The sequence below is a fragment of the Salmo trutta genome, chromosome 29, assembly GCF_901001165.1.
Source record: "Salmo trutta chromosome 29, fSalTru1.1, whole genome shotgun sequence".
Taxonomy (NCBI): domain Eukaryota; kingdom Metazoa; phylum Chordata; class Actinopteri; order Salmoniformes; family Salmonidae; genus Salmo; species Salmo trutta.
This window is the reverse complement of record NC_042985.1, coordinates 18,383,288-18,411,095: the sequence shown is the minus strand read 5'-3', so window position 1 is coordinate 18,411,095 and position 27,808 is coordinate 18,383,288. Positions and strand designations below refer to the sequence as shown.

General features: G+C 41.9%; 4 protein-coding genes, 1 long non-coding RNA gene and 1 pseudogene across 6 annotated transcripts in view; 3 read left to right on the top strand and 3 right to left on the bottom strand.

Annotated features, from left to right (window-relative positions):
• wtip (WT1 interacting protein) overlaps positions 1–6,142 on the bottom strand; it is a 29,472-nt gene extending 23,330 nt beyond the window's left edge. The window contains exon 1 of the mRNA XM_029721075.1: positions 4,227–6,142. Within this exon, the coding sequence (XP_029576935.1) occupies positions 4,227–5,742 (1,516 nt within the window). The 5' untranslated portion in view covers positions 5,743–6,142. The remainder of the gene's footprint in view (positions 1–4,226) is intronic.
• Positions 6,143–8,218: 2,076 nt separating this feature from the next.
• On the bottom strand, positions 8,219–9,556 carry LOC115167039 (short-chain dehydrogenase/reductase family 42E member 1-like; annotated as a pseudogene).
• An 810-nt stretch (positions 9,557–10,366) lies between these two features.
• On the bottom strand, positions 10,367–11,077 carry LOC115167040 (uncharacterized). The gene is made up of 2 exons (XR_003870429.1): positions 10,904–11,077; positions 10,367–10,523 (listed from the first exon to the last, which is right to left on the bottom strand). It is a non-coding gene; the product is annotated as an uncharacterized LOC115167040 (long non-coding RNA).
• Positions 11,078–12,463: 1,386 nt separating this feature from the next.
• Positions 12,464–13,963, top strand: LOC115167037 (arylamine N-acetyltransferase, pineal gland isozyme NAT-10). The gene is made up of 2 exons (XM_029721071.1): positions 12,464–12,619; positions 12,864–13,963. The coding sequence occupies exon 2, from the start codon at positions 12,870–12,872 to the stop codon at positions 13,740–13,742; it is 873 nt and encodes a 290-aa protein (XP_029576931.1). The 5' UTR covers positions 12,464–12,619; positions 12,864–12,869; the 3' UTR covers positions 13,743–13,963.
• A 138-nt stretch (positions 13,964–14,101) lies between these two features.
• Positions 14,102–16,973, top strand: LOC115167038 (nuclear envelope phosphatase-regulatory subunit 1). Of its 2 annotated transcripts, none has more exons than XM_029721073.1 (6): positions 14,102–14,198; positions 14,860–14,931; positions 15,114–15,187; positions 15,496–15,605; positions 16,318–16,372; positions 16,535–16,973. In XM_029721073.1, the coding sequence occupies exons 1-6, from the start codon at positions 14,174–14,176 to the stop codon at positions 16,574–16,576; spliced, it is 378 nt and encodes a 125-aa protein (XP_029576933.1). In that variant the 5' UTR covers positions 14,102–14,173; the 3' UTR covers positions 16,577–16,973. The 2 variants fall into 2 exon arrangements, with proteins under 2 accessions (XP_029576933.1, XP_029576932.1); XM_029721072.1 differs by having other exon boundaries at positions 14,112–14,210.
• A 312-nt stretch (positions 16,974–17,285) lies between these two features.
• heatr3 (HEAT repeat containing 3) lies at positions 17,286–25,509 on the top strand. Its single transcript, XM_029721070.1, has 15 exons — positions 17,286–17,560; positions 18,374–18,546; positions 18,888–18,975; positions 19,499–19,602; positions 19,815–19,924; positions 20,037–20,177; positions 21,875–22,176; positions 22,523–22,613; positions 22,831–22,985; positions 23,191–23,273; positions 23,534–23,670; positions 23,821–23,909; positions 24,071–24,214; positions 24,398–24,574; positions 24,691–25,509. Exons 1-15 carry the CDS (start codon positions 17,429–17,431, stop codon positions 24,802–24,804), a joined length of 2,040 nt encoding a protein of 679 aa, XP_029576930.1. The 5' UTR covers positions 17,286–17,428; the 3' UTR covers positions 24,805–25,509.
• The last annotated feature ends 2,299 nt before the right edge of the window (positions 25,510–27,808 follow it).

The window sequence follows — 27,808 nt, the reverse complement described above, 5'->3', positions numbered from 1 at the left end:
CAATTGATTTGATAATATGTTCAATCTATGCAAATAAATTACATGAATTGATAGTTCACCTCTGTTTTCTTTTATTCTGTAATAGGGTATATTGTATTGTGCTCAAGCAAATCAAATCAACGTTTATTTATAATAGAGCATGTAAGCTACATAATACAATGAAATACTCGCAATAAAGCTCTCCTCGCAAGCAGTGCAATGATATTAAGCTAAGTACTTGTTTTACATTAGGCTACAACCAAATAGCTATACCACGTAGTTGTTTGTTCCTGAACTGGCCAAATGGCAGAGCTATCCTTCAGCACCACAAGTTGGTTCAACTACTTTAAGATCATTGTGCGCTCCTGGCGTTGTCCTTTCAACACTACGAAGAGCGCTCCAATTGCTTAAAATGAAATCTCATCAAGATCTGTTGCCTACACCGAATAGTCATCACTTATTACTATTATTACAAATAGAAGACTATCACTTCACACAACGATACTCGTTTAGTAAAGTTAGAACAAAGCTGAATCAATGTCTAGCAAGATCACATAACGATTCATTTGCATTTTACATAACAAAACCAAATATAATAGCATAGTAGGCCTATAACGATACTGTTACACCAAAAACACCTCATTTCTAATGACATTTTAGGATGGTTAGCTGAAATTGAATAGTAAACAAAAATCCACATGCGCCAACTCAACAGCGTTGATTGAAACAAAATACAAGGTTAATAGTTTGTTATCACAATCTACTCTAATTGGCTCATAAAACAGTAGGTTAATAGTTTGTTATCACAATATACTCTAATTGGCTCATAAAACAGTAGGTTAATAGTTTGTTATCACAATCTACTCTAATTGGCTCATAAAACAGTAGGCTAATAGTTTGTCACGATCTTCTCTAATTGGCTCATAAAACAGTAGGCTAATAGTTTCTCACGATCTTCTCTAATTGGCTCATAAAACAGTAGGCTAATAGTGTATCACGATCTTCTCTAATTGGCTCATAAAACAGTAGGCTAATAGTTTAACACAATCTACTCTAATTGGCTCATAAAACAGTAGGCTAATAGTTTGTTATCACAATCTACTCTAATTGGCTCATAAAAGAGTAGGCTAATTCAAGAAGCTCTAATTGCATATTCCCATTAAACTGATTGAGATCAAACAAATGATTGGCATGGAGATGCAGTTTGGATGTTTCAGCTGTAAAATGTGAAGAATAATAATTCACGATGGACAGAGATGATGGCCTATTTGAAATGAGGTAGCCTATGCCTAACTTTGTGTTTGAGGGTATTAAAAATAGAACATTTTCTTTGGACAATATGGTTAGACAAAGGCAGATGTTGCAATTGGAGAATGCATTTTATGCATATTCTATAATGATAGGCCATTAAATTGGCTACATCTGTCGGTACAAACTTTGATTGAGTAAATAATGTCATTTACATCATTTTTTTGTGCACCCTCACCTAAAAAATAGCAGTACACCACTGTTGGGGACATATGAAATAGACTATTAGGCTACATAAGCAAGAATGGAACTAATAAGAAATAGTAACATTCAATTTGTTTGTGTACTTGAAATCATTATGTTGATGTACAGCTGCCTGCAATGTTTGTCCAAAACCTAGATGTTTGAGAAATGGCATAAAACTGGAAATGAGGCAGAAACTCTGTCTGAAATCTCTCACAATATTTAAGTGATTATGCTGTATTCTGTTGTTGTTCAGGCAGGCCAGGGACAGTGTGTTCTCTCTACTCATGGTCTATTGTTGGAAGGGTAATGGCAGCACTCTAAACACTTCCCATATTCACGATAGGGAGCTAAAATACTCACACTTTATTAATGAGAGTGAATTTGTGATTAAGCTAACGCATCATGAACATGTATCATTAATGTGAGCTATGTTCACATATCAACTAACACAAGAGTTACCAATGACCCTAAAACATTTGGCTGCCTTGTGTTTTGTGTATTCATAAGTGTTTTTGTCAAAAGAGCAACTGTATCGGCTCCATTTAGCTCTAAGCCATACATTGTAGCTCAGACTGGCCTCCAGAGCGGCTGCAGTGAGAGTTGAGAGTTGGGGTGACTGACACCACCACCAACACAATAAAAGTTGACCAAACCCTTTCTGAGTCAACCATGTAACATTACTATACCGTCATTATTATTCTGAGCAGGTGATCAGACTTGACCCCCGACAGCCATGTCTGGCCCGCGAGCCAAGATCGTGTGCCAAGTGTCTGGTACTGCCCGACTCCCCACTGGCTGGTTAATGAAGGGCTTCGCGGGGGGGGGGGGGGGGGGGGGGGTCTGGGCGGGGGCGAGCCGGGGGCGGCTCTGGAGGCCTCAATGCTGGTCTGTCCCGGGCCAGCTGTTGATTCACAGCTCCTTCGCCACCACAACAAACAGAGGCCACACAGGGGCCTGCAGTGAGGCAGAGCACAGAGCAGAGCAACGCAGTGTGACAGCACAGACCTCAAAGCCCGGGTGATCAATTTCTCCACTGTCGCCACGGAAACAGAGCCGTGTGTGTGTGTGTGTGTGTGTGTGTGTGTGTGTGTGTGTCTCTCTCTCTCTCTCTCTCTCGGCCCAGCGTACTGTGAGGGGCTTCTGTCTGCTACATTCTACAGCTCTCACCTGCTCCTCTGTGACAAATGAACAGCCGTCTCAGCGTCACTCTGAGCCAGCCAGCGCACTGGAGGAAAACAAAATCAAACCACTGTTCTGTTCTCAGACCGCAGCCATTTGTTCATCAGCACATTCAAAAGGTGGATAGATTCTCCCTTCTTTCCTGTGGGAGGAGAGAGTTTACCCCTTCAAAAACAATGATTTCAAGTCTCAGGGAGGGAATATGTTGCAAAAAAGTTACAGCTCAGAGCACTCATGGTTGAAAAAATGCTAAAAAATATATATATCTTGAGGAAAGCACAGCGAGAAACGGCAGAGAGAAGTCTTCCAGAGAATGCCCGCTTCATTGGCCGTATGGCTGGGCGTTTTCACCAAGCAGCAAGACCACTGAATCACTGAAGGGTATCTACTCCGCTCCCTGGGACAGAACAGAAGGTCCCATTCAGCCCCATTCAGCGCTGTGTAAACGTTAGCTCTGCCAAAACAGAAATGTGTATTTTCCTGCAAAAGCCACTCTTATCTGCCACAGAGGGAGTCGTTGTTGGCATTATAGAATACACATGTTAGTTGTTAAGGTTGCAACCAGCCACTAGCTGAGATGACAACAAAGCTCAGTAAAGCTAGGCTGAAGTCCTGTTCAACGCCCCCTTTTAACTACAGCATGACGATTAACAGACAAACTGTACAAGCTCCACAACTACACTGGAATTGTAAACAATGGAATTACTTAGCACTACAAAATAGCTGCTTTGTAGTAACATGGGTAACAACAATTAATAACACCTGACTTGTTACACATAAGAAAATCCCTCAGTTATGTCAATATGTAATGTAGTTAGGCTGTTATTACTATGTTCTTACACTATTGTTATTACACTTGCAGTGCAAGGTATGGAGATGGAGATCAGGACTGTGATTTTATAATGAAAAGGATCCCCAGTAGCTCTCTGGACAACATTCCCCCAACTCCCACCTCACCTCACAAAACACCCAAGGACTTGAGGCAAAGGGCTACCTCAGGCGTGACCAGCCAGTTCTGATTGATCAGTGGCAGGGCTGCTGTGGCCAGGCCACAACACTGTTTGACCAATCAGTGGTCAGCGGGCTCCATGGACAAAATGGGCCTGATCACTCAGTTAATGCTCCAGTTAGCCTAACGCCGCCTCAGCCTCCCACTATAATGAGGTTAGTGACCCAGCTGAAGATGAAGTCACCCAGTGAAGCCCATCAATTGACTTATCTTCCACACATGTATGGACCACAGGGCACCAGAGTTCAAGTTCATAACCATGAGGGTTATTATCAGACCACCAAACACATGGAACGTGGAGGATGTAGTCTGGCCCTTTTACATTTTTACCTGACTAATTCATTTGACTTTGTGTAAGAAAAGCCTTATTCTGACCTCTTGTTGAGACATGTTTAGGGAGCTGTCATAAGTTTACAAGTAGTCTAAAAAAAGATATGCCAAGATCAATCAAAATATTGTTTCATTTCATTTTCTGTTTTTCTATTTTAAAGCTTTATTCTCACTTCATTGCACTCTCATAGTGTTCCTTATAATCAACAGTGTTCATAGGAGGAGTTACACTTACCAAAGTATTCTTTTTTCATGTGCATTTCTAACTCCTTCTCCAGCTCCAAGGTGAGTGCTTCCAGACTCCTTTCTGCTTGGCTTGGGCCACTTTCCCGGCACGGGGTCACCTGGTAAGGTAGTTTAAACCTCTGCCCTGAGGCTGGTGTTTTCGTATGGAGCCCATAAGAAGATGATGGTGATCCAGCGGTCACCTCTGTATTCATCCCTGCCTGGGTTGACTGTTGTGGTGCATGCTGTGGCAGGGCCTCTGGCATCCCAGAGAGCGCTTGGAGATGGATACGACTATGAACACCGTTGGTATCGCCACAATCTTGTGTTAGTATGTCATCCTGCAAACCAGTCCCCAGCATTGAGGACCTGGGTGAAGGTAGTTGGAGATCCGGGTAGGTGCTCATAGATCCCCTGGAGCTCCGGGAACTTCTGGAACTGTGACTGGAGATACTGGACCGGGGACTAACGACGCAGTTAGCTATTGTCCCGGGTCTTGCGCACCCGTCCTGGCTGCAGATGCTTGACCGGGGACTGGCCACCGGAATGCCATGCAAAACTGCACCCTCCAGATCATGGTTCCCCACAGGCATGTAACGCGAATCTGAATAGCTAGAGCGTGGACTGGTGGTACAAGAATACTGGCTCGCTGTGCTGGACCTGGGGCTGATGTGCCTTTGGTCGTAGCCCATACTGATGCCGCTGGTGCGGTTACTGCTGGGCTTACTGCAGCAGTCATAGCTGTTCAGACTGGCCCTTGGGCTGGAATGTTTACTTGTGTCGCTGGCTGTACTTGCATAGCTAGACCGGGGGCTGAGGGCACTGCTCCCGTCACAGTGTACCAGACTGGACCTAGGACTAGTGTACTTGTCTTGACCGGGTACCACCAAACTCGTGCGCGGGCTACTGATGCTCGACCTCGGGCTTGCATGTTTGCTTTGCTCCTGGGAGGAGAGGGAGGATGCGAAACTGGACCGCGGGCTGGTAGCATTGTATCTGCCGTCGTGGCTGGTGGTAACACAGATACTGTTGCATCTGTTGCCAGGTGAAGGTACTGGCTTGTTCAAAACCACTCCATCGTACGCGCTACCAGTGCTGTACCTATGCCCCTGCACCTCCAAGGAGTACCTCCTGTGCCGCTCGGACGCGCCGCTATAACACGGCAAAGCAATTTCGGATTTGGTGCAATAGCTATCTTCATTAGGATAAACTATGTCTCTTTGAGGGGTGCAATAATCCACAGGAACGGCTCTGTTGCCATTCACGGGGCGCACGGGAGCCGCAGTGTACACTTTATTCCCAGACATGTAATTCTCAACGCTGTGTATCTGTTGGTGAGGCGCAGAGCTGCCATTCATTGTCGTACTTTTCTGCTCGGGTATCGTTGGAGACGAAAAATCCAAATCGGGGTTGATAACCATGTCCCTCCTTGAACTGTACATTCCATCCTTGTATGCTTCATATAAGGAAAGGTCCTCCATTAATTTACTCGCCCGGAGTCCCAAATCTTCCTCATAGTGATCCATGGTTTGCTCCCGAGGCGACGAACAAATTCAGAGAAAAAGCGCACTAGTCCACAAACCGACTACCGAGTGAGATAGAAGTATTTGCATTTCACTTGGAAATCATAACAAAACGCAGGCTCAATCCAGGCATCGTCGCCTGTTTGCTGAACAGCCAGTGTGCTTGGAAATCTCGGAGCAGTGCATGATCTTTTTCTTCGAAAACATAAACCCTTACAACAAAGTTTCAACGTCAGGATACGTTTGTCAACTTCAGTTTTTGTTAAGTTGAAAGGTCTTTACAGTCAATGGCGCGCTGCGCGGAGGAATTTTCCCTTGTCAGTTTTTATCCAGTTTTCCAAAAGAGTCTCAAATGTAAATTTGAGGTAGAGAAAATATTGCAATACACCGCTAACAGGCACATCTTACATTTTAAAAGACACAGAGTGCGCCAAAACACGTTTTAAACACAATTTAGCGCAAGGGACTCGTTTGTGGAGAAGGAATGCGAGGAAGTGGACGGGGTGCACTCCGCCTCTCTGGAATGTGGTTAATGCTGGAGCGAAACAATGATTGCGACCAACTCAGCAAGGGGGTGCCTGAGTTTGAAAAAGAGTTGTCCCTAGAGAGTATGGCTGTATTCATCTCAGCCTTAAAAAACTGCACAAAGGACCAGTCTCACCTGGCCCAATTTCATTTGCCCTTTTCGGTTTCGGGACAGAAACAGCTTCACTGAATTTAGAATAGATTGTTTCTAGAGCATGCTGAACACAATGTATTACAGTTTAGATGCCGAATGCAGGGAAGGCTTCTCTTCTGTCTATCAACAAAGGGCTTTTGCCACCAAGATTTTGCAGCTCTCATTTGTCGCATGACTCGCATCTATGATTTTAATTCTTGACAGCAAAATATTGCATTGTCTCAAAAACATTGATGTTTTATAAGATACAAAAAAAGTTTATATAATGTGTGATGATTAAGCTAAGACTTATCCCCAATTTATAATGAAGATAGCCAATTACTTTGTGCAACTCATTAGAAATATAAATCACAGGCTGGTCAGTCATGTACTTTTATTCAATAATATTATGAGAACATTATCTAACTAAAATAAATACAAATATCCCTTATAGGAAATGTTATTACAAATACCAACAAATGATTGATCCCCATTAGGATTTGGTCACAAAACAACCAGAAAGGTTAGGAATTCAGCAGCAGACCTGATAAAAGATATCTGTAACGCCCTGGCCATAGAGAGGGGTTTTTTGCTCTTTATTTTGGTTAGGCCAGGGTGTTACATTGGGTGGGCGTTATATGTTAGTTTTATAGGTTTTTTGTTTTTCTTTGTTTTGGGCCGTGTGTGGCTCCCAATCAGGCACAGCTGAAGTTCGTTGTTGCTGATTGGGAGTCACACATAAGGAGCATGTTTTTCCTTTGGGTTTTGTGGGTAATTGTTTCTGTTGAGTGCTTTGCACCTGACAGGACTGTTTGGCTGTCAGTTTTCTCGTTTTGTGTGGTGTTCTTTATTAAATTAAAATCATGATGAACACTAACTCCGCTGCACCTTGGTCTACTCTCTCTTCCGACAGCCGTTACAATATCACACATTGACTAAGAATCTGTCGGTCATCATGAAACATTTCAAAGTTATACAGTATAAAAATAAAAAAAATCTTATCTGTTAAACATTACAATACATTGTCCGTCATATTTCTTATTACCATCTTCAATTGAGGTGTAAAAACAAAACCACTGTAAATGTTGGGTCCCACTTTAAATGAAGTACAACTTATAAAGGATTTTATATAGCATACATAAAGGCTTCTACATAAATGCGTCATAAATCATCTATAAGCGTATGTCATCAGGGCGGTTAGAGCGTTGAGCCAGTAACTAAAAGGTTTCTGGATCGAACCCCCAAGCTGACAAGGTAAAAATTCTGTCTTTCTGCCCCTGAACAAAACAGTTAACCTATTGTTCTCTGGTAGGCCGTCATTGTCAATAAGAATTTGTTCTTAACTGACCTGCCTAGTTAAATAAAGGTTCAATAGAAAAATACTGATTAAATGGTGTATAAACATAAGTGTGTTACATTTGGTAATTCACCCTACAGTGTGAACGATTGTCACCCTTTATGACATATGCTTATAGATTATTTTTGAAGCATTTATGTAGTGCTTATGAAGTCTTTATGTATGCTTTATAAAGCCTTTCTAAGTTGTACTTCATTTTGTTTGTACCAACAGACATCTGCACCAAGATATGTCTCTTATACATAATCAAGTTTAAACAAACCTTATGTAAATACTGCATTTGGTTGGTGGACTATGGTCAGGTACTTCCATGGACAGGCACAAATTAAAACAAACATTCCATTCTGGCTTTAAAAACCCTGCCAAAAACAAAATGCATTGTGTCCAACAATTGTCAATATAAGACAAAAGTTAGCTATAGTATATCTAACTAGCTATATCTATTGTTGGAATTTACACAAAACACATTCATGGACATTTATTAAGGGAATGCGGTCTTTCATTTGAACAGATCTAATTCTGGTTAATAATATTATTTTGTTTTATTACAAACTGCCAACATTGTAATTAATAAAAGAAGAACCAAACAATCCATCACCACTAGTATAGCACAAGTTTCAACATTTAAATGTGCCATTGAGATGTATCACTTTATTACTGCCTGCTGATTAACTGCCAACCACTGGGAGGTATGAGAGGGCCAGAGCTACTAGAGCTGCTAATATAAGACCATCTAGTATCAGTCGCTGGAGACGTGAACCCCTAGGTTTTCTTCCGTGACCTCTACTCTTGAACCACTGCACAACCTCCTCCAGGTTATACTCCTGGGGCTCATAACCCAGCTCGGCCTTGGCCTTCGCCATGCTGAAGTAATGCGTCACGCCAGTCTTATACACCTCTGTGCGTGTGAGCAGAGGCTGGAAGTTATAGATCGGGCCGATGAGATGGTGAATCATCTCAGTGAGGAATGCAACAAAGTAGATGAGAGAGAGGGGTAGACGTAGTTTGGGGAAAGAATAACCCAAACCCTCCACCAGAGGTCTGTAGAACTAAAAGTTGTTGACAGGTCTTCCGTTTGAGATGAAATATACCTGTCCAGCAGAGCGGTGCTGGTGCTCTGACGTCAGAGCCTCTGCAGCCAGTTCGTGTGCAGACACCAGGATGTCTACTTGGACAAACTCCACTAAACTTCTCGGATCTCCATACACAAAACTGAATATCCCCTTCTCTATGTACCCAACGATCCTGGGCAGGTGCCTCTGCTCACCAGGCCCGTATATACCGGCTGGACGCAGAGCACAGGCCCTCAACACACCTGTCCCGTCCTTCAGCTCTGTACCACTGGCTTTCATCACGGCTATCTCAGCTACCGACTTGGTTCGGGAGTAGTGGTCAGGGTGGAGATGGAGAGGTAGGTAGGGGAGGCTTTCGTCACCACCCTCAATGTTTTGGCCTCCGAACACTACATTGAAGGTGCTGGTGTAGACGAGCCTGGAGACTCCAGCCTCTACACAGGCCCTGAGGACATGATCTGTGCCCTGGACGTTCACCTCTTCAATCAGCTTCCTGTTCAGCTGCTCCCTGACAGACATGACGTAGGAGGCCATGTGGAAAACACAGTCCATGCCAGTGACCGCCTTCTCCACCTGAGCATATTGACGAATGTCTCCCTTTAGGAACACAATGCCCTCTGGAACCTCTAGGCTAGGCGGGCTCATATCAAACAAAATGACTTCAGCTTTCTTTTTATGTAGTGAGCAGGAAAGGCTGTAAGAAATGAACAATGTGTGATCCTGTTTTTTTATTTTATTTCACCTTTATTTAACCAGGTCGGCTAGTCGAGAACAAGTTCTCATTTACAACTACGACTTGGCCAAGATAGAGCAAAGCAGTGCGACATAAACAACAGAGTTACACATGGAATAAACAAGCGTACAGTCAATAACACAATAGAAAAAAAGAAAGTCTATATACAGTGTGTGCAAATGGTGTGAGGAGGTAAGGCAATAAATAGGCCATAGTAGCGAAGTAATTACAATTGAGTAAATTTACACTGGAGTGATAGATGTGCAGATGAAGATGTGCAAGTAGAAATACTGGTGTGCAAATGCTAATCTGGAATATTGGGTATAGGGAAACCTTACACATGTAGTGAGAGATATTCTAGGAATGTTCAGTTCAACACTAAAAAACAAAAATAGGAAAGTCATTAGCCTACTTATGAACAGTGCTTGACTTGGACTGAAAAAGGTGCAGGTACTCATTTTGGGTGTCAATACTGTTTATATTTAGGTGCAGGAGCTCCACAAAACTTTTTAGCTAATATTCTATAAGAGGAACAGGAGCTTAAGCAGTAGAACATTTGAGGTGCTGGTACTCAGCTCCGGTGAGCTCCTGTCCAAGTTAAGCACTGCTTATGAAGCTACCATTAGTAAGTCACAACAATTTGTTGTAAGCAGGGATTCAATTGATGGGGTGATAAGGTTCTGCCACTTTAGTATGTAACACAGAATAAATAGACAACAGTGAATAACATCATTAGAATAACTGGTATGATAACTCCCCCTAGTGGGGTTTAGAACCACCGTTACCGAATTATTTTGCACACTCACTTGGTAATGTCAAGTTCTCTTCTGTATTGATAAGATGAAGACTATGTACAGGCAACAAATAATGTAAAATATTTATATTTTGATGGGTTTACCGGAAACCAAAGTGTCACTGCCACCGGTAATCAAAAACGTCCATATTCGCGCCTTCTCCATTTCACTGAAAAGAAAACTTGAAGTTCAATATGCTTGAAATAACACCACACAGTACCTTCAGAGAGAGCATGATTTAAAGTATTGAATTTGTAAAAGAGACACGTGCCGAAATGTATAACAACCTGCAACCTCATCACGTCTACTGTAGCCATACATGTAAGATTGTGGCCTATTACTTGATAATGCTACGTTGACGTTTGGCTACATTAGGGTCATGAACGCAACATTTGATGCAAACTAGTTTAGCTACATAACAGTACAATGACAGTTGTGTAAACCTGACCTGTATCAATAAGATCGCTGACATATTCTACTAGTCTACAGGTTGTTATCTAGGCTATTGAACAGCAAACATTTTAATTTCAATTGAAAACTGGCTTTTACCTTGGCGTTTTAACTTAGCAACCTTATCGTTTGTCCAGCATTAATGCTTTAATTAATTAATCGGTGTGACAGGCTGTTACTATTTTACAAACAACTTCCTTGGGCGGAGCTAGTGAAATTCTTTAAGGGAACTGCGAGCGGTTTCATGACTTGTCAGTGCATGGGCTACGCGAACTTCCTACTTTACACTTTTGACGTGGTAGGTAACTCCTCCTCTTTATTGACAGGGTAGAGAATGTTTTATTTTTTTTTATTTGACCTTTATTTAACTAGGCAAGTCAGTTAAGAACAAATTCTTATTCACAATGACGTCCTAGCCCGGTCAAACTGTAACCTGGCGACGCTGGGCCAATTGTGCACCGCCCTATGAGACTTCCAATCACGGCCAGATGTGATACAGCCTGGAATCAAACCAGGGTCTGTAGTGACGCCTCTAGAACTGAGATGCAGGGCCTTAGACTGCTGCGCCACTCGGGAGCCCATATAGCAGGGATTTTATGTGTTGTCCCTGCCAGCACCAGGGACCTCATTCAGGATGTTGCCACATGAACATCCCATTGTCACATCCCATTGTCACTCTTCAAAGGGGGAAACACTCTAGACCCAAACTGTTACAGAACTATATCTATCCTACCCTGCCTTTCTAAGGTATTCGAAAGCCAAGTTAACAAACAGATACCGACCATTTCGAATCCCACCGTACTTTCCCCGCTATGCAATTTGGTTTCCGAGCTGGTCATGGATGCACCTCAGCCGCGCTCAGGGTCCTAAACGATATCATAACCGCCATCAATAAAAGACAATACTGTGTAGCCGTATTCATCGACCTAGCCAAGGCTTTCGACTCTGTCAATCACCGCATTCTTATTGGCAGACTCAACAGCCTTGGTTTCTCAATTGACTGCCTCGCATGGTTCATCAACAACTTCTCAGACAGAGTTCAGTGTGTCAAATCGGAGGGCCTGTTGTCCGGACCTCTGGCAGTCTCTATGGGGGTGCCACAGGGTTCAATTATCGGGCCGACTCTTTTCTCTGTATACATCAATGATGTCGCTCTTGCTGCTGGTATTTCTCTGTTCCACCTCTACACAGATAAAACCATTCTGTATACTTCTGGCCCTTCTATGGACACTGTGTTAACTAACCTCCAGACAAGCTTCAATGCCATACAACTCTCCTTCTGTGGCCTCCAACTGCTCTTAAATACAAGTAAAACTAAATGCATGCTGTGTCCAAAGAAGGGCCTTACCTCCCTAATCTTACCTCATTTGCACACACTGTATATAGACTTTTCTATTGTGTTATGTTTGTTTATTCCATGTGTAACTCTGTGTTGTTGTTTGTGTCACACTGCTTTGCTTTATCTTGGCCAGGTCGCAGTTGTAAAGGAGAACTTGTTCTTAGCTGGCCTACCTGGTTAAATAAAGGTGAAATAAAAAATACAATAAAAATTTCAGTGTATCTGAAATGTACAACACTTCCCATACACACCACAAGGCTCCAGTGTTTTACAAGTGAGGTCCCTTATGCAAGGCTCACTCGTGAACTTTAGTTTTGCTTTCCAGTACATGAGCAAAGTCTAGGGTGTTCTGTTTTTTTGTTATGCAAGAGCCATTCTTATCTCTTTTAATGCACAACTGCTTTGCCCTTCTTGCCCTGAAGAACTCTGAACAGCAAGCAATACTTTGAGAAACTACTTTTTCACTGCCTTTGAAAGTAAGTAATCATCAAATGGAAATGAAAAAATGTGTATCACAAGTTTTTGTCTATTCTTTAATCTTTTATCCTTCAATTCAAGGATAATGCCTACATGGTGGTGTTTCAATTGCAAAGAGGATCTTACTCTATGTGAAAAACAAATTGTGAATGAGACATTAGCGGATGTCAGTTTCTGTATATCTAGTCGTAAATCCTGCAAAAGCAGAAACTCATGCAGTGTCTTTGTTTTGTTAACTCTTAGGACAAAATGAATCTGGAAGAGTACTTCAAGAGGATCGGGTTCTACGGCCCATTTTCTAAACCAGACCTTGAAACACTGAACCAGGTCCACAAACACCATGTGATGTCAATACCATTTGAAAACCTCAGCATTCACTGTGGTGAGAAGATCACTATGGACCATGAGTTGATTTTCAATAAGATTGTGAGGAGCAATCGGGGGGGTTGGTGTTGTGAGAATAACCTCCTCTTTGCTTGGGTACTAAAAGAGATGGGTTATAATCCAATAACACTGGGTTCAAGAGTCTACAACAACACCATAAACCAGTTCGGGCCAATAGACTCTCACCTCATCAACAAGGTAGTCATTGATGGGACTGCTTACATTGCAGACGTGAGCTTTGGGGTATCCTCCCAAATATGGCACCCTCTTGAGCTCGTCTCCGGGAAGGACCAGCCACAATCCCCTGGTGTCTTCCGTCTCATACAAGATGGAGACCTGTGGACCCTGGAGAAGACTGGTCGAAAGCCTCTGGTTGTCAATGAGGCCTTTACCAACTCGCCTCTGGTAGACAAGAGCCCAACCAAGAAGATCTACGGCTTCACCCTGGTTCCCCGTGGGGTTGATCATTTCCTAGAGACTTCCCACTGCCTTCAGACAGATCCAAAGTCTCTATTCACCAACAAGTCCATCTGCTCACTGCAGACGGCTACAGGATTCAGAGCTCTAATTGGCTGGACCTTCAGCGAGGTCACCTACAACAACCAGGATGGTTTTGATGTTTTGGACATGAAAGACATATCTGATGATGATGTGGATAAAGTGCTGAAGGAAATGTTTAATGTATTGTTAGCAAACAAGCTGGTTCCCATAAACAACAAAGCTGGCTACACTATTTAAGAACTTGATTGCCTGTAACATTTAATATTTAATGTGATGTAATTGTAATGTAGCCTTCGCAAATTTAGGTGCTGCTACATTGACCAAAGATTCCTCACAACGAGATAAGTGAGATTTACAAAACACATTTCGTATTTTCTGTCAATATAAAAAAAAATATTTCACCAGAGCTGATTGTGAGGTATTTGAACACTCAATAAACATGCTTTTAAACAAATATATATTCAATGGCTATTTGGTCTCTGCGACCTACTTTCAGATAATATCTGAAGAGTGGATGAGTAGGTGCTAGGGGTTGCGCCGTAGCAGTTACTTGTTTAAACCAATCACAGTACATTTTTCGAAATCGGCCAATCCACGTTAAGGTTTTCGCCTGTTCCCAATTGCCCATGAGAACTAGCTAGCACGTCCACCAGCCGGAGAGAAGAGCAATGAATTCCTTGGAACAGGCCGAAGGTAGTCAACATGGCAAGCAAATTCATTTTTTTTTTCTCACAAATCATGATGCATGTTATTATAAGTGAAGTCTCGCTTTAAAGTAAAATGCACGGTGACAAACGTGCCTTTGCAATTCACTTGAGTCGTTTGTTAGCTTGATTAGCCAGCCGCATTGACCTAGCTAGCTAGGCTAACCTTTTCTCTTAAAGGACATTAATTGGTAAATTCGTCAAAATGCCAAACTCAAGCTAATTACATTTTTGCTGATTTCCCTCCTCGGGGGTTCGACATTAACTTGTACAAAAAAATTCACACAAAGGCTTGTTAGCTACACTATCTAATTAGCCGGCTAGCTAGCTATGCTATAAATAGTTAGCATACCGGTAGTTGTTAGCCCCAGAAGACCACTGCTGCACGCTCACCAGAACTGTTAACCAATGCAAACGTATCCGCACACTTTACCCCATTTGATTGATTCTATTCATAACCTGGATATCTCAGAAGGTCGTTAACTATAGGCTTGTTTTGCCAGTCCAAACTAAACATAATTCAGTCGTTTATTTACTTTTGGATTACTCCATCGGTTCCAAACCAATCAAGCACAGCACAAAAAAAGGATATTGTATGTTCCTTCTGTGTGGTTTTGATCAAGAACATCAAAAACTGCTTGTTTTTGCAGACCTAAAAGCTTTTGAGAGAAGATTGACAGAATACGTCTCCTGTTTGCAACCTGCAACCGGGAGGTGGCGAAGTAAGTATTTGTAGTTCCAAATCAATGATTACGTTGCGACTGTCAAACCATAATCAGTAACATTTCAAGAGTAAATGGCTCTCAGCCTGAGTATTTTGAATTTTATTGTAAAGGATTCAGGCCTACATTATTCTGCCACTTGTTTTCAGGGGATATACATCAATATCTCACATTTGTTTCAGTGATTCTAATAGTGGTCTCAGTTTGTACTGCGACTGGAGCCTGGAACTGGTTGATAGACCCCGACACACAGAAGGTCAGTGTGTTTGTGATGACAGCTTGATTGTGTATGTGATAAAGTAGGATACCTTTCACACAGATCAGTGTGTTTTACATTTACGTAATTTAGCAGACGCTCTTATCCAGAGCGACTTACAAATTGGTGCATTCACCTTATGATATCCAGTGGAACAACCACTTTACAATAGTACATCTAAATCATTTTTTGGGGGGGGGTTAGAAGGATTACTTTATCCTATCCCAGGTATTCCTTAGAGGTGATTTTAGTTTGGTTGTGTGTGTTTGCCTGTCTAATCTCTCTGTACCTCTGGCTGTCTTTCTCAGGTGTCTTTCTTCTCATCGTTGTGGAACCATCCATTCTTCACCATCAGCTGCATCACTTTGATTGCTCTGTTCTTTGCTGGAATACACAAACGAGTCGTTGCACCATCAATGTATCCTTCCTCTTGCTTAAAGTTCCACACTTCATTTACTCAGTAGGACTATGAAGAAGGCCACCAGGTCCATAGCTGTCATTTACCATCCAAACAGTGTCACTACTTCCTTAAAGGAGAATTTTCTGTATGGTGATACAGGTCTTTAGATGTTGTACACATGAAATTGTGTCATTCCAAACTTGTTCCGCAACGTTATATTCCATTTTGTGCAACTCAATGTTTCTTCTACCAGTAGTGCTGCACGGCCCATGTCCATGTCCGTGTACTCGCTCGTCCTGCACAGCTGCGTGGGGGAAACAGCGCTACTTGACCAAAATGGATTGTAGCGTTGCGGATAAAGTTCGAAATTACACAATTTCATGTGTACAACATCTAAAGACCTACATCACTGTATCCATTAAGGAAGTAGTGATACTGTTTGGATGGTAAATGACAGCTATGGACCTGGTGGCCTTAATAATCCTATACATCGCTATACTGAGAGCGTGTTTGTTTCCAAAAGGATGTTTTTTTTAATATATATTTTGTTCATGTCTGCCCTGATACTGGACAACAAGCAATGAGAAATAGCTGTTGTGGTTAGTTTCTCAAAAACAAGCCAAATCACAAGAAAAGTGTCTGGACCCTTCTGTAACATTCCATTTACATAAAGAAAATAGAGATTTACTTCAGAAATGGGACAATTCTCCTTTAACTCACTCTCCTCAAGTATTGCAGCTCGCTGTCGGACAGTTTTAGCAGAATACAACATGTCCTGTGATGATGTAAGTTGCATTAGTCATCTTTGAGGTTACCTTAATTCATAATCAATTCAATCCAGCTGTCACGTTTTTTGGCCATTCCTTACATAATTTAAAATTATGATTTGGAATTATTGCCTGTATATCTATGCATTGTATTGACTGATGGATTTGTCTCTTTTACAGACGGGGAAACTAATTCTCAAACCACGGCCACACATCCAATAACCACAAACTCTTGGGGGGGGGAAATAAAATGTTCTTAATGACTATGTTGATTGCCACTGAACGACAGACTGACACAAGGACCAGAATCCTGTTTGGAGGATCTGAATTAACGTAAGAAGGAAGGAGATTGGGGAAATACTGAGGGGTGTTTATGTTGATGTGCTCCATTATGTATTAATGAAGGATTGTGAGGGGAGAGGACATCAACTGCCTTTTTAACAGCATCTCAGTCAGTGTTACGGTCTCCCTTAAAGCTGCTTCTGGGCTCACACATCCTTTGACATAACTCATTCGCCATGAGTTCAGATGTTCATTTCTAATGATGACATGCATTTTGTTTTAGATATCTTTCTATTTTTAAACTAATTGTTATATACCTAATAAATACTTGTGTGAAGATGTGTTTCCTGTGATTTACTGTAGTATATGGTTGCAACCTGTAGACAGCTATGCTTTTGATCCAGATTGTCTATACAATTTGTTTGAAAGTAAATCTCAATGTGTAATTTGGTCTTTACAGTTTTTATTGTATTCATACGTTTAAGCATTGTTTAACACTATTCACTGCAAATTAGTTTGTGGTTTTCCAGCCATGTTAGACCGATCATTATTTCAAAGAAGGGAGTAGAAAAATTAGTCTATGAAGCGTAAAAACGGGGCCCTGGTCTAGTCTTTGCGACATAAATACGACACCCCTTCTGTATTGCGAGAGTAAGCACCATTTTACGGCACCCCGACGAATCTCCACCGATGTTCCACATGGCTTAAAATGATGCGAAACATGAGAGTGTGACCGCCTACTACATGATAGATTAAGTGCGAATCGAGAAGGGATTTTGATCGAAATAAACTATGGGTAAAAGTAAGACTAACAAATTTAGACGTCCACAGTTCAACGCAGAGGGACTGTCGGTAACTGCTGTAAAGGAAGTGGAAGAGGACCACGATGGTGTCGACTCTCCAGCTGGGGAGTTACTGGAGAAAGTAAGCCCCAAGATCTGACTACAGTACTTTTATTTCGGTCTAATGGATGTTGCACTCTATTTTAGAAAAGCTTGCAGGTCAGTTCTGCTTTTCATAAGCATGTCAATGTTTCCAAAGGACAAATGAAATGTCTTCCTAAGGACCATCCCGCAGATGCAAAAAAACAGGCGAACACGTGTTATGACATTTTTCTAATCATGCTCATGTGCCCCCCCCCCCCCCCAAAAAAATGCATTAATATTTCACAGAACTATACTGAACAAAAATATAAACACAACATGTAAAGTGTTGGTCCCATGTTTCATGAGCTGATAGAAAAGTTCCCAGAAGTTTTTGCATATGCACAAAAAGTGTATTTCTCAAATTGTGTGCACAAATTGTTTAAACCCATGTTAGTGAGCATTTCTCCTTTGCCAAAATAACTCATAATCCATCCACAGGTGTGGCATATCAAGAAGATTAAACAGCATGATCATTAAACAGGTGCACCTTGTGCTGGGGACATAAGGACACACTGAGTGTCTGCTAAATGACTAAAATGTAAAATGTGACATGTGCAGTTCCCCTGCCCAGTCATGTGAAATCCATAGATTAGGCCGGGTTTAATGAATTTATTTCAGTTGACTGATTTTCTTATATGAACTGTAACTCAGTAAACTTGTTGCATTTTATATTTTTGTTCAGTACGTTGTAAAATCTAGTTCAGTGCCACTAAAGTGTTTCCCACATATACAACTGGAAGATAAAAGAACACAGAGATGGTATGAAAAAGTGAATATACAAATAACCCCTGTTTATACTGTATGTGTTTAGTTGCAGAGTCCCAGTGCAGATGTGCGTGAGTTTGCTTGTGCCAGCATATCACGCGTGGTGCAGCAGAGCCAGACCATCCCAGGCTTCCTCCAGCGGGATGCAGTGAGACGTCTCGGGCCCCTACTGCTGGACCGCAGCCTGGCTGTCAGGGAGACTGCCACAGGGGCACTCAGGTGAGCGCTCAGCCTCCCAAAGGAATGTTCACTGCCCAGTACTAGCCACTTAACAGGCCCCCTGAGAGATGTGAGAGGGATGGTGTGGAGTCTGGACTGAGGATCAAGCCTATCAGATATTGCTAGATTGTTCAGAGAGTGTGCAAAATGTTAGATGTGAATGTAGATGGTAGTTGAAGCCATTATGTGCTGTACGACAGAAGTAGGTTAGTGAAGGATGCTTTGGCTTGCTAAACAGACACTGAGAGAGTCCTCTTGAAATACCACACCCTCAATTAACTGTTAGCACAGATGTGATAGTTATCGTTCAACGACTGAGTAATGTGTTCTTCTCACATCAGGAACCTGAGTGCCTGTGGGGGTCATGAGGTGTGTGAGGACATGGTGAAACAGGACGTCATGACTCCTCTGACTGCTCTGCTTCGAGAGGTGAGGCCTTCCCTCATAAATCATTCCCATGATTGACACAAAGTTAATGTATTTATGGGTGTGGCCCTGCTGCGCCAAGGTTGTTTTTTTTCACATTTTGAACAACATGTTTCATGGTGTGCATGTCTGAAAAGTGAAGCACCTACATACCTCCTTTCCTTGATGGTTAGTCGCATCAATGCATAGCTATTTTATAGGGCTGTATGTTTTCCAGACCTGGGTTCAAATACTATTTCAAATATCTCAATTACTTTCACATACATTCAAAGTAAGTATTAAGATAGCTAGGCGTATATTTTATTTGAAAAGACAAGTATTTGAATGTATGTATGTATTTGGAAATACACTTGGAAACAGTATTTGAAATAAGTATTTGAAAATACTCAAATAAAGGTACTTGTTCTGGGCTGTGTATTTGAAAATACTCACTGAAAAAAGTATATTAGATACTCAAATACACATGTATTTGAACCCAGGTCTGGTGTTTTCATAGTGTCTGAACCCCAGTACTGTTTCTCCACAGTGCTGTGCTGGGTTTGAGACCAATGATGCCCTCTCGTTAAAAGGGCAGAAAAACACAGTGGAAGATGTAGCCAATGAAGCAGTTAACTTGCTGTGGAATCTCTGGTAAGAAAAAAGTAGTTAATGTCACAGTAGTAGTAACACAAATGTTAGCTGGTCGGTCAACCTACTTTCATAGTTCCACCTAGTGATCTGGGCATCCGTCGAGAAGCCTTCCCATAGAGATCCAAAATTGAATTCAATTCTGTTAGCTTGCCAATGTTTCTATGGTTCTTTCACACCATACTCTCCTGTTGTATCATCACCCTGTCTGTCAGTGAGAGTAGTAGCCAGGCACTCTCTGTGTTCAACAAAGCAGGCATTCTGGATGTTATCCTACAGTGTCTGGAGCGACACACTCACAACATCAAGCTGGCTTTGTCTGCAGGTTAGTCTCATCAAACCAATTTTCACACGACTTTAATGAGCATTTTCACCATTTAAATATTTGACTTGATTATGTATTTTGTAGTAAGTCCCTGCTCCCTCTTTGTCTTTAGCCCACTGTTTGCACACTGTGACTGAGGACAACGCAGAGTTGCTGTGTAGTATGAACAATGCTGTATTAGGGACTCTAGAGAGTGTGCTGCTATCCTCACAGGCGGACATGGCTCACACACTGCTCAGGACACTGGCTGCAGGTATGGCTACAACATCTTTGTTATCACATTATTTACAGATTTTTTTACCTCACAATGTCAACCGGTCATTCACTCTGCATTCATTCTCTGACTAAAGTCAGGGTTTGGAATAGAGGTCGACCGATTATGATTTTTCTTTTTTTTTGTTTTCTTTTCTTTTTTTTACTGATTATTGGAGGACCAAAAAAAGCAGACACCGATTAATCGGCCGATTTATTGTTATTTTTTATATATATTTGTAATAATGATAATTACAACAATACTGAATGAACACTTATTTTTAACTTAATATAATACAATAAAATATCAATAAAATCTATTTAGTCTCCAATAAATAATGAAACATGTTCAATTTGGTTTAAATAATGCAAAAACAAAGTGTTGGAGAAGAGAGTAAAAGTGCAATATGTGCCATGTAAAAAAGCTAACGTTTAAGTTCCTTGCTCAGAACATGAGAACATGAAAGCTGGTGGTTCCTTTTAACATGAGTCTTCAATATTCCCAGGTAAGACGTTTTAGGTTGTAGTTATTATAGGACTATTTCTCTCTATACCATTTGTATTTCATATACCTTTGACTATTGGATGTTCTATAGGTACTTTAGTATTGCCAGCCTAATCTCGGGAGTTGATAAGCTTGAACAGCGCAATGCTTGAAGCACAGCGAAGAGCTGCTGGCAAATGCAGGAAAGTGCTGTTTGAATGAATGCTTACGAGCCTGCTGCTGCCTACCACCGCTCAGTCAGACTGCTCTATCAAATCATAGACTTAATTATAATATAATATAATGACACACAGAAATACGAGCCTTAGGTCATTAATATTGTCAAATCCGGAAACTATCATTTCGAAAACAAAACGTTTATTCTTTCAGTGAAATACGGAACCGTTCCTTATTTTATCTAACGGGTAGCATCCCTAAGTCTAAATATTGCTCTTACATTGCACAATCTTCAATGTTATATCATAATTATGAACAATACTGGCAAATTAATTACGGTCTTTGTTAGGAATAAATGGTCTTCACACAGTTTGCAACGAGCCAGGCAGCCCAAACTGCTACACATTTCCTGACTCTGCTTGCACAGAACGCAAGAGAAGTGACACAATTTCTCTAGTTAAAAGAAATTCATGTTAGCAGGCAATATTAACTAAATATGCAGGTTTAAAAATATATACTTGTGTATTGATTTTTGATGTTTATGGTTAGGTACACATTGGTGCAACGACAGTGCTTTTTTCGCAAATGCGCTTGTTAAATCACCCGTTTGGCGAAGTAGGCTGTGATTCAATGATAAATTAACAGGCACCACATCGATTATATGCAACGCAGGACAAGCTAGAATAACTAGTAATATCATCAACCATGTGTAGTTAACTAGTGATTATGTTAAGATTGATCGTTTTTTTTAAAGATAAGGTTAATGCTAGCTAGCACCTTGTCTCCTTGCTGCCCTCTCATAACAGGTAGTCAGCGTGCCACGCAGTCTCCTCGTGGAGTGCAATGTAATCGGCCGTAATCGGTGTCCAAATATGCCGATTACCGATTGTTATGAAAACTTGAAATCGGCCCTAATTAATCGCCAATTCCGATTAATCAGTCGACCTCTAGTTTGGAAGCGGTTTGTTAATAGCCTAACTAAATAACTAGTCTGATTCCAGTGCTCATTGTGTGCTTTGTGCTTTGTCCATTAACAGGGTCAGTGTGGAACCTGAAGAGCAGCCTGCCCACGGCCCGCCAGGCCCAGACCCTCAATGCCCTGATGGCCACTCTGTCCCAGTGCTTGGAGCTGGATGCTGGCACGCTGATACCCCAGCTCCGCCAGGCTGAGGTGGCCCAAAGTGCTACTGCCTCAGAGGCAGGGAACATGGAGGACCACCAGGCAGCTGCAGGGAATATGGCTGTAGAGGAGATGGATGATGATGAGGAGGAGGGAGTAGGACCGAGGACAAATGGAAAGGCAACCAAGATAGATAAAGACTTCTCTGACCTCCTGCCCGTAAGTCCTGTCCTTTTTCACTCAGAAACAAACCCATCAAACCCTTTTGAGTTATGGTTATAGAGATCCAAAGTTACAGGGTTGAGTAAAGAGTATTGCATTTTCAGTTTTTAATATTCAGAGTACGTACCTGACTCCTCACTGTTGAATGCTGTGAAACAGCTGAATATTGATAAAGTAGCACAGAGTATTTCAGTTGGTATTCAGAGCTGTAGTGGCCCTCTCCTCAGGGAGATACTGCTTTGTTCAGCAGGCAGGAAGAGGGACACAGCAGGGTTTACTCAGGGACGTAAAGAGGTGGCTGTGTCCCTGCTGCAGTGTCAATAGTCTGCTTTTCTTTCTCCAGAGGGGCAAGGAGGAGCTGAGGGAGGCGACGGCCTTGCTGACAGCCCAGCAGACGTCCTTGGAGATCATCGTCAACATGTGCTGCTCTGATGGTGAGTGCTGTGGGCAGCAGTGTTTGGGCAGCAGAGCAGTACTGACCTGGGGAGGTTTGTTTTCATTACTGTTTGACACAGCTGTCTGGTGCATGTTCATAGATAAGAGGACAGCATTTTTACTGTTGTCTGATGCTCAAATGCATATTTAGGATTTAAAATTAGCTTTTGAGGTGTATGTCGGTTGTTGTGACTCATTGTGTGTTTGTTTTTGTAGACCCATCAGACGATGAGTGGGAGGAGGCGTCGAGCAGCGACGAGAGTGAGATGTGTCCTGACGGCCTCTCTGAAGGGAACACCAGCCTCCTGTCCCCACTGTGTCTGTCTGCTGAGGTCCACGGGGCCCTGATCAACCACAACATCCCAGAAAAGGTGTGGGGGATTTCTTTCCTCACCTAGCATAATTGTTTCACTTCACTTCTCATGTTTGTCTTTTTTGATGTTCCCTCTGTTTTTCACATGCAAAATATAAAATAAGTAATGTCATGGTACTAGGCCAATGTGTGTTCCTACTGTCTCTGTTATACCCACTACACTGTATGAAGGTGATAACCATCCATGTCTCTACATGTTCAAGGTTCTTAAGAAGACCCAGTTCCCCAGCAGCGAGGCCATGGACATATGTCTTCACAATCCCACCTGGAAAATCTTGATGAAAAAGTAATTATCTGTCAAGCATGGTTTCATTTTCTTTGCCCTTAAAGAATGAGACACTAGATATTCTGTGATATAGTAGATCACAAGATAATTTGAGAGGTTTGTCATGATCCTAGTAACCCTGAACCAATATGCATCAGTGTACACTCATTTGATTGAGGTACTCTATTTTTCTGGTTTATAATGGCATTACTGGTGTACTCTTTGTTTACCACACCGCTACATGCCTTTTAGGAGTTGACTGAAATCAATTTCCTCCCCAGGATGCATCGGGTGCAGTACAGGGCCCTGACGTGCCTTCACAACATGCTGTCTACTATGGATGCTGAGTCCCTAGGGGGAGCAGCCGCTCTTCAGGATGTCGCACAACACCTGTCCACGCTGGTCTTCAGTGCTCCAGGTTAGATCTACATGTCGTACCATCTCTTCATTATTTTTATTACATCATATTTTACTAGATAGGTTGATTCACTTTTACAACAATGGCCTTAACAAAAAGGAGACTAATGGTCTCAGTCATAATTTATTTTTGGTTAATTTGCTTACTCAGAGATCCCTAAGGAGGAGGAATTCCTTGAGGCAGTTACCAGTGCCGTGCGATCCCTCTTACAGATCATAGCCTATATGAAAATCCCACAGGTAAGACAGCTGACTGAAGCAGAGGAGAGTTTCCCTATGAAGTACATTTTACCTAGCCTTACTGTCATCTGTCTGTTAGTTTATACAATACCACAGCACTATCCCGATGTGTCTCTTGGATGACTCATTGTTTTTGTCTGTGTTTGTGTGTGTGTTGCCAGTGTATGACCCCCCAGCAGCTGATGAGCCTGAGTGAGGCAGCGACCCGCTGTGACGTTGTCAGTGTGAGGGTGAATGCCCTGGCCATCCTAGGCATCACAGGAAGCACACTGGCTAAAGAGAAGGGGACAGCTGAAACTCTGCAGGTACTTTATTATTTTCATCCTTGGTTTTTGATTCGGATTAAATGTATTTTAGATAGCTTATGAATTCTGAAGAAATCATAAGCTAACTATTTTTGTTCCTCTTTTAATTAAAAAAAAAAAGTTTTATTAACCCATCTTGGCTTTGTGACCATGATGTAATAACACTGCAATATATTTTTATAGATGATTGGCAATGCCTTACTCCAAGTTGCTGCAAAGGATGCCAACCTTGTGGTTTGTGGAGAGGCCCTGGATGCTCTGTTTGATGTTTTTGCGGATGGAGACGAGGCAGAGAGAGCAGCTAAAAACATCAATTTACTGTCTTCTCTGAAGGCACTTCAACCTGTCTTCAAGGCTAAGGTAATAGAGCTGCAGCCCATCACTAGGAACAGTTGTATGCATTCTTTATGCAAATCACTGTTGTCATCTGTTTAATTGCTGTTTCCTGTCCTCTATTATATGTTCTCTGTGTGCAGATTCGTAAAGAGGGGAAGGGAAAGTACAGCCCTGAGCAGCTGTGTGTGCTGGACAACATCAAAGTCAACCTAAGAAGGTTTATTGGCTACCTGGAGACTGTGGTGAAAAAATGACAGCAGCCCGACACTACTACACCATCTGGCTGACATGAGATGAAATGACTCATAATATACATTACAATGGACCCAGAGTTGCCCATAGAGCCTTGGGACAGAACAGAGGGAATGGGGTTGAGGGGAATTCCCTAATAGACCCTCATTAAAGGGAAAGTTCATTCCAAAATCATTGTTTTGGAGTGAACTATCCCTTTAACATCTATATAACTGATTTTCATGTTGCTTATCTTTTTGTTTTAACGTTCTGACTGAAATGCATAACTATTTTCATTGGTAGGTGAGTGTTTACATAATTATCTGTACAAAAATGTTAAAAAAGATTTTGAATGAATGTTGCAGTACATAGTGACATTGTTTTACTTTATGTATAAAAGTACATTTCAATGTGCTGTATTTTAAAGAAATTGACAGAACATTTTATGGTTTATTTTACACATCTTTATAAACCAACTCTCACGTCAATCACTATCATACTGTAGCCCTCCATGTTAGGAATGACCAGTTGTAGTATTCATGTGCTTCTCACCCAAGAATCCGCTATCTGACCCCATGTCAGGCCCAGTGTTTCCTGACCTTTGGTTTGCTATGGCTCTACTGCCTGTAGGCATTTGCCATTGTATGACAAGGCCATCTGTTTATTCCCCCCAGTGTCTACTGATCATGTGAGATGTCATGAATAAAGCAGAACTCGCCATCCATTTACAAGGGGATTTATTTCACGTGATTTGGGTTGATGGAAGTACATTGATTACCTTGTTCTGATATTGGGGAGGATATGATACATTTTATTTGATGGGCTCTTCACGACACCCAAAGGGACTTTATATACCAAAAAATCAGCAGGATAAAAAACAAAATCACAAAAATAATGTAAAAGTACTGTTACACTAAACATAAGGACAGACTAACCATGGAGAACACTGAACATGACAGACTAGCCTTGGAGAACACTGAACATGACAGACTAGCCTTGGAGAACACTAAACATGACAGACTAGCCATGGAGAACACTAAACATGATGGCTGACTAGCCATGGAGAACACTGAACATGACAGACTAGCCTTGGAGAACACTAAACATGACAGACTAGCCATGGAGAACACTAAACATGATGACTGACTAGCCATGGAGAACACTAAACATGATGCCTGACTAGCCATGGAGAACACTAAACGTGACAGACTAGCCATGGAGAACACTAAACATGATGACTGACTAGCCATGGAGAACACTAAACATGACTGACTAGCCATGGAGAACACTAAACATGATGACAGACTAACCATGGAGAACACTAAACATGATGACTGACTAGCCATGGAGAACACTAAACATGATGACTGACTAGCCATGGAGAACACTAAACATGATGACTGACTAGCCATGGAGAACACTAAACATGATGACTGACTAGCCATGGAGAACACTAAACATGATGACTGACTAGCCATGGAGAACACTAAACATGATGACTGACTAGCCATGGAGAACACTAAACATGATGACTGACTAGCCATGGAGAACACTAAACATGACAGACCAATCAAGGAAGTGAGCTAGAAAAGATAAAAACTAAAACAGAGACTACGGGTAAGCCTGTGTGAAGAGGTCTGTCTTTAGTGTGGACTTGAATATGTGTATGCATTGTGAGTTTCTGACATGGAGTGGAGGGAGTTCCAGAGTTGGGGACCTGCACTGCTAAAATCCTTGTCTTCAATAGAGCGGAGCCTGGTGTGAGGGATGGTGAGCAGGCCAGTGTCCGAGGAGCGCAGTGAACAGGTAGGGGTGCAGGAGGTCAGTAAATTATGTGGGTGCCAGTAGATCAGTAAGTTATGTGGGTGCCAGTCCAGTGTGTGCTTTATTGAACTGGGAGCTGGTGGAGTTTAATGAGTATGGGGGTGATGTGGTCCCAAGGTCTGGTGTGTGTGTATGAGGACTTGTGCAGCTGAATTTTTTTATATGTTGAAGTCTGTCCAGTGTTTTGGCGGGAAGACTAGAGAATGGCGTTGCAGTAGTCCAGGCTTGATAAAACAAAGGCGTGAATGAGGTTTTCATCATTGGGGTCAGTGAGAGAAGGTCTGAGTTGTGAGATGTTTTTGAGGTGAAAGAAGGCTGACTTGGTGATGTTTTGGATGTGGGGTTCAACGACAGAGTGGGGTCAAATGTAACACCAAGGTTCCTGACTGTGGAGTTGGAGTGGATGGTGCAGCTGTAGATTTTCATGTTGAGTTGACCCAGTTTATTGATGAGGGATATTGGGCCCATGATCTCTGTTTTGTCATCGTTTAGTTGAAAAAATGTATTGCTCATCCAAGTTTTCAGTTCACAGACACAGGCAATGACAGAGTGGGGTGGCAGAGTGGAGTTGGGTTTTGTGTGGATGTACACTACCGTTCAAAGGTTTGGGGTCACTAAGAAATGTCCTTGTTTTGAAAGAAAGCAAAAAATGTTGTCCATTAAAATAACATAAAATTGATCAGATATACAGTGTAGACACTGTTAATGTTGTAAATTACTTTTGTTGCTGGAAACGGCAGATTTTTTATGGGATATCTACATAGGCGTACAGAGGACCATTATCAGCAACCATCACTCCTGTGTTCTAATGGCACGTTGTGTTAGCTAATCAAAGTTTATAATTTTAAAAGGCTAATTGATCATTAGAAAACCCTTTTGCAATTATGTTAGCACAGCTGAAAACTGTTGTTCTCATTAAAGAAGCAATAAAACTGGCCTTTAGACCAGTTAAGTATCTGGAGCATCAGCATTTGTGAGTTCGATTACAGGCTCAAAATGGCCAGAAACAAAGAACTTTCTTCTGAAACTCGTCAGTCTGTTCTTGTTCTGAGAAATGAAGGATATTCCATGCGAGAAATTGCCAAGAAACTTTAGATCTAGTACAACGCTGTGTACTAATCCCTTCACAGAAAAGTGCAAACTGGCTCTAACCAGAATAGAAAGAGGAGTGGGAGGCCCCGGTGCACAACTGAGCAAAAGGAC

Bases quoted from the DNA above. Each gene is read 5' to 3' on its own strand.
- LOC115167037 (XM_029721071.1), top strand. From the start codon at position 12,870: ATGAATCTGGAAGAGTACTTCAAGAGGATCGGGTTCTACGGCCCATTT.
- LOC115167038 (XM_029721072.1), top strand. From the start codon at position 14,174: ATGAATTCCTTGGAACAGGCCGAAGGTAGTCAACATG. The intron at 15,606-16,317 runs GTATCCTTCCTC...ACTCTCCTCAAG, and splicing joins CGAGTCGTTGCACCATCAAT to TATTGCAGCTCGCTGTCGGA. The intron at 16,373-16,534 runs GTAAGTTGCATT...TCTCTTTTACAG, and splicing joins ACAACATGTCCTGTGATGAT to ACGGGGAAACTAATTCTCAA.
- heatr3 (XM_029721070.1), top strand. From the start codon at position 17,429: ATGGGTAAAAGTAAGACTAACAAATTTAGACGTCCACAGTTCAACGCA. The intron at 22,986-23,190 runs GTGTGGGGGATT...TACATGTTCAAG, and splicing joins ACCACAACATCCCAGAAAAG to GTTCTTAAGAAGACCCAGTT. The intron at 23,274-23,533 runs GTAATTATCTGT...TTTCCTCCCCAG, and splicing joins TGGAAAATCTTGATGAAAAA to GATGCATCGGGTGCAGTACA.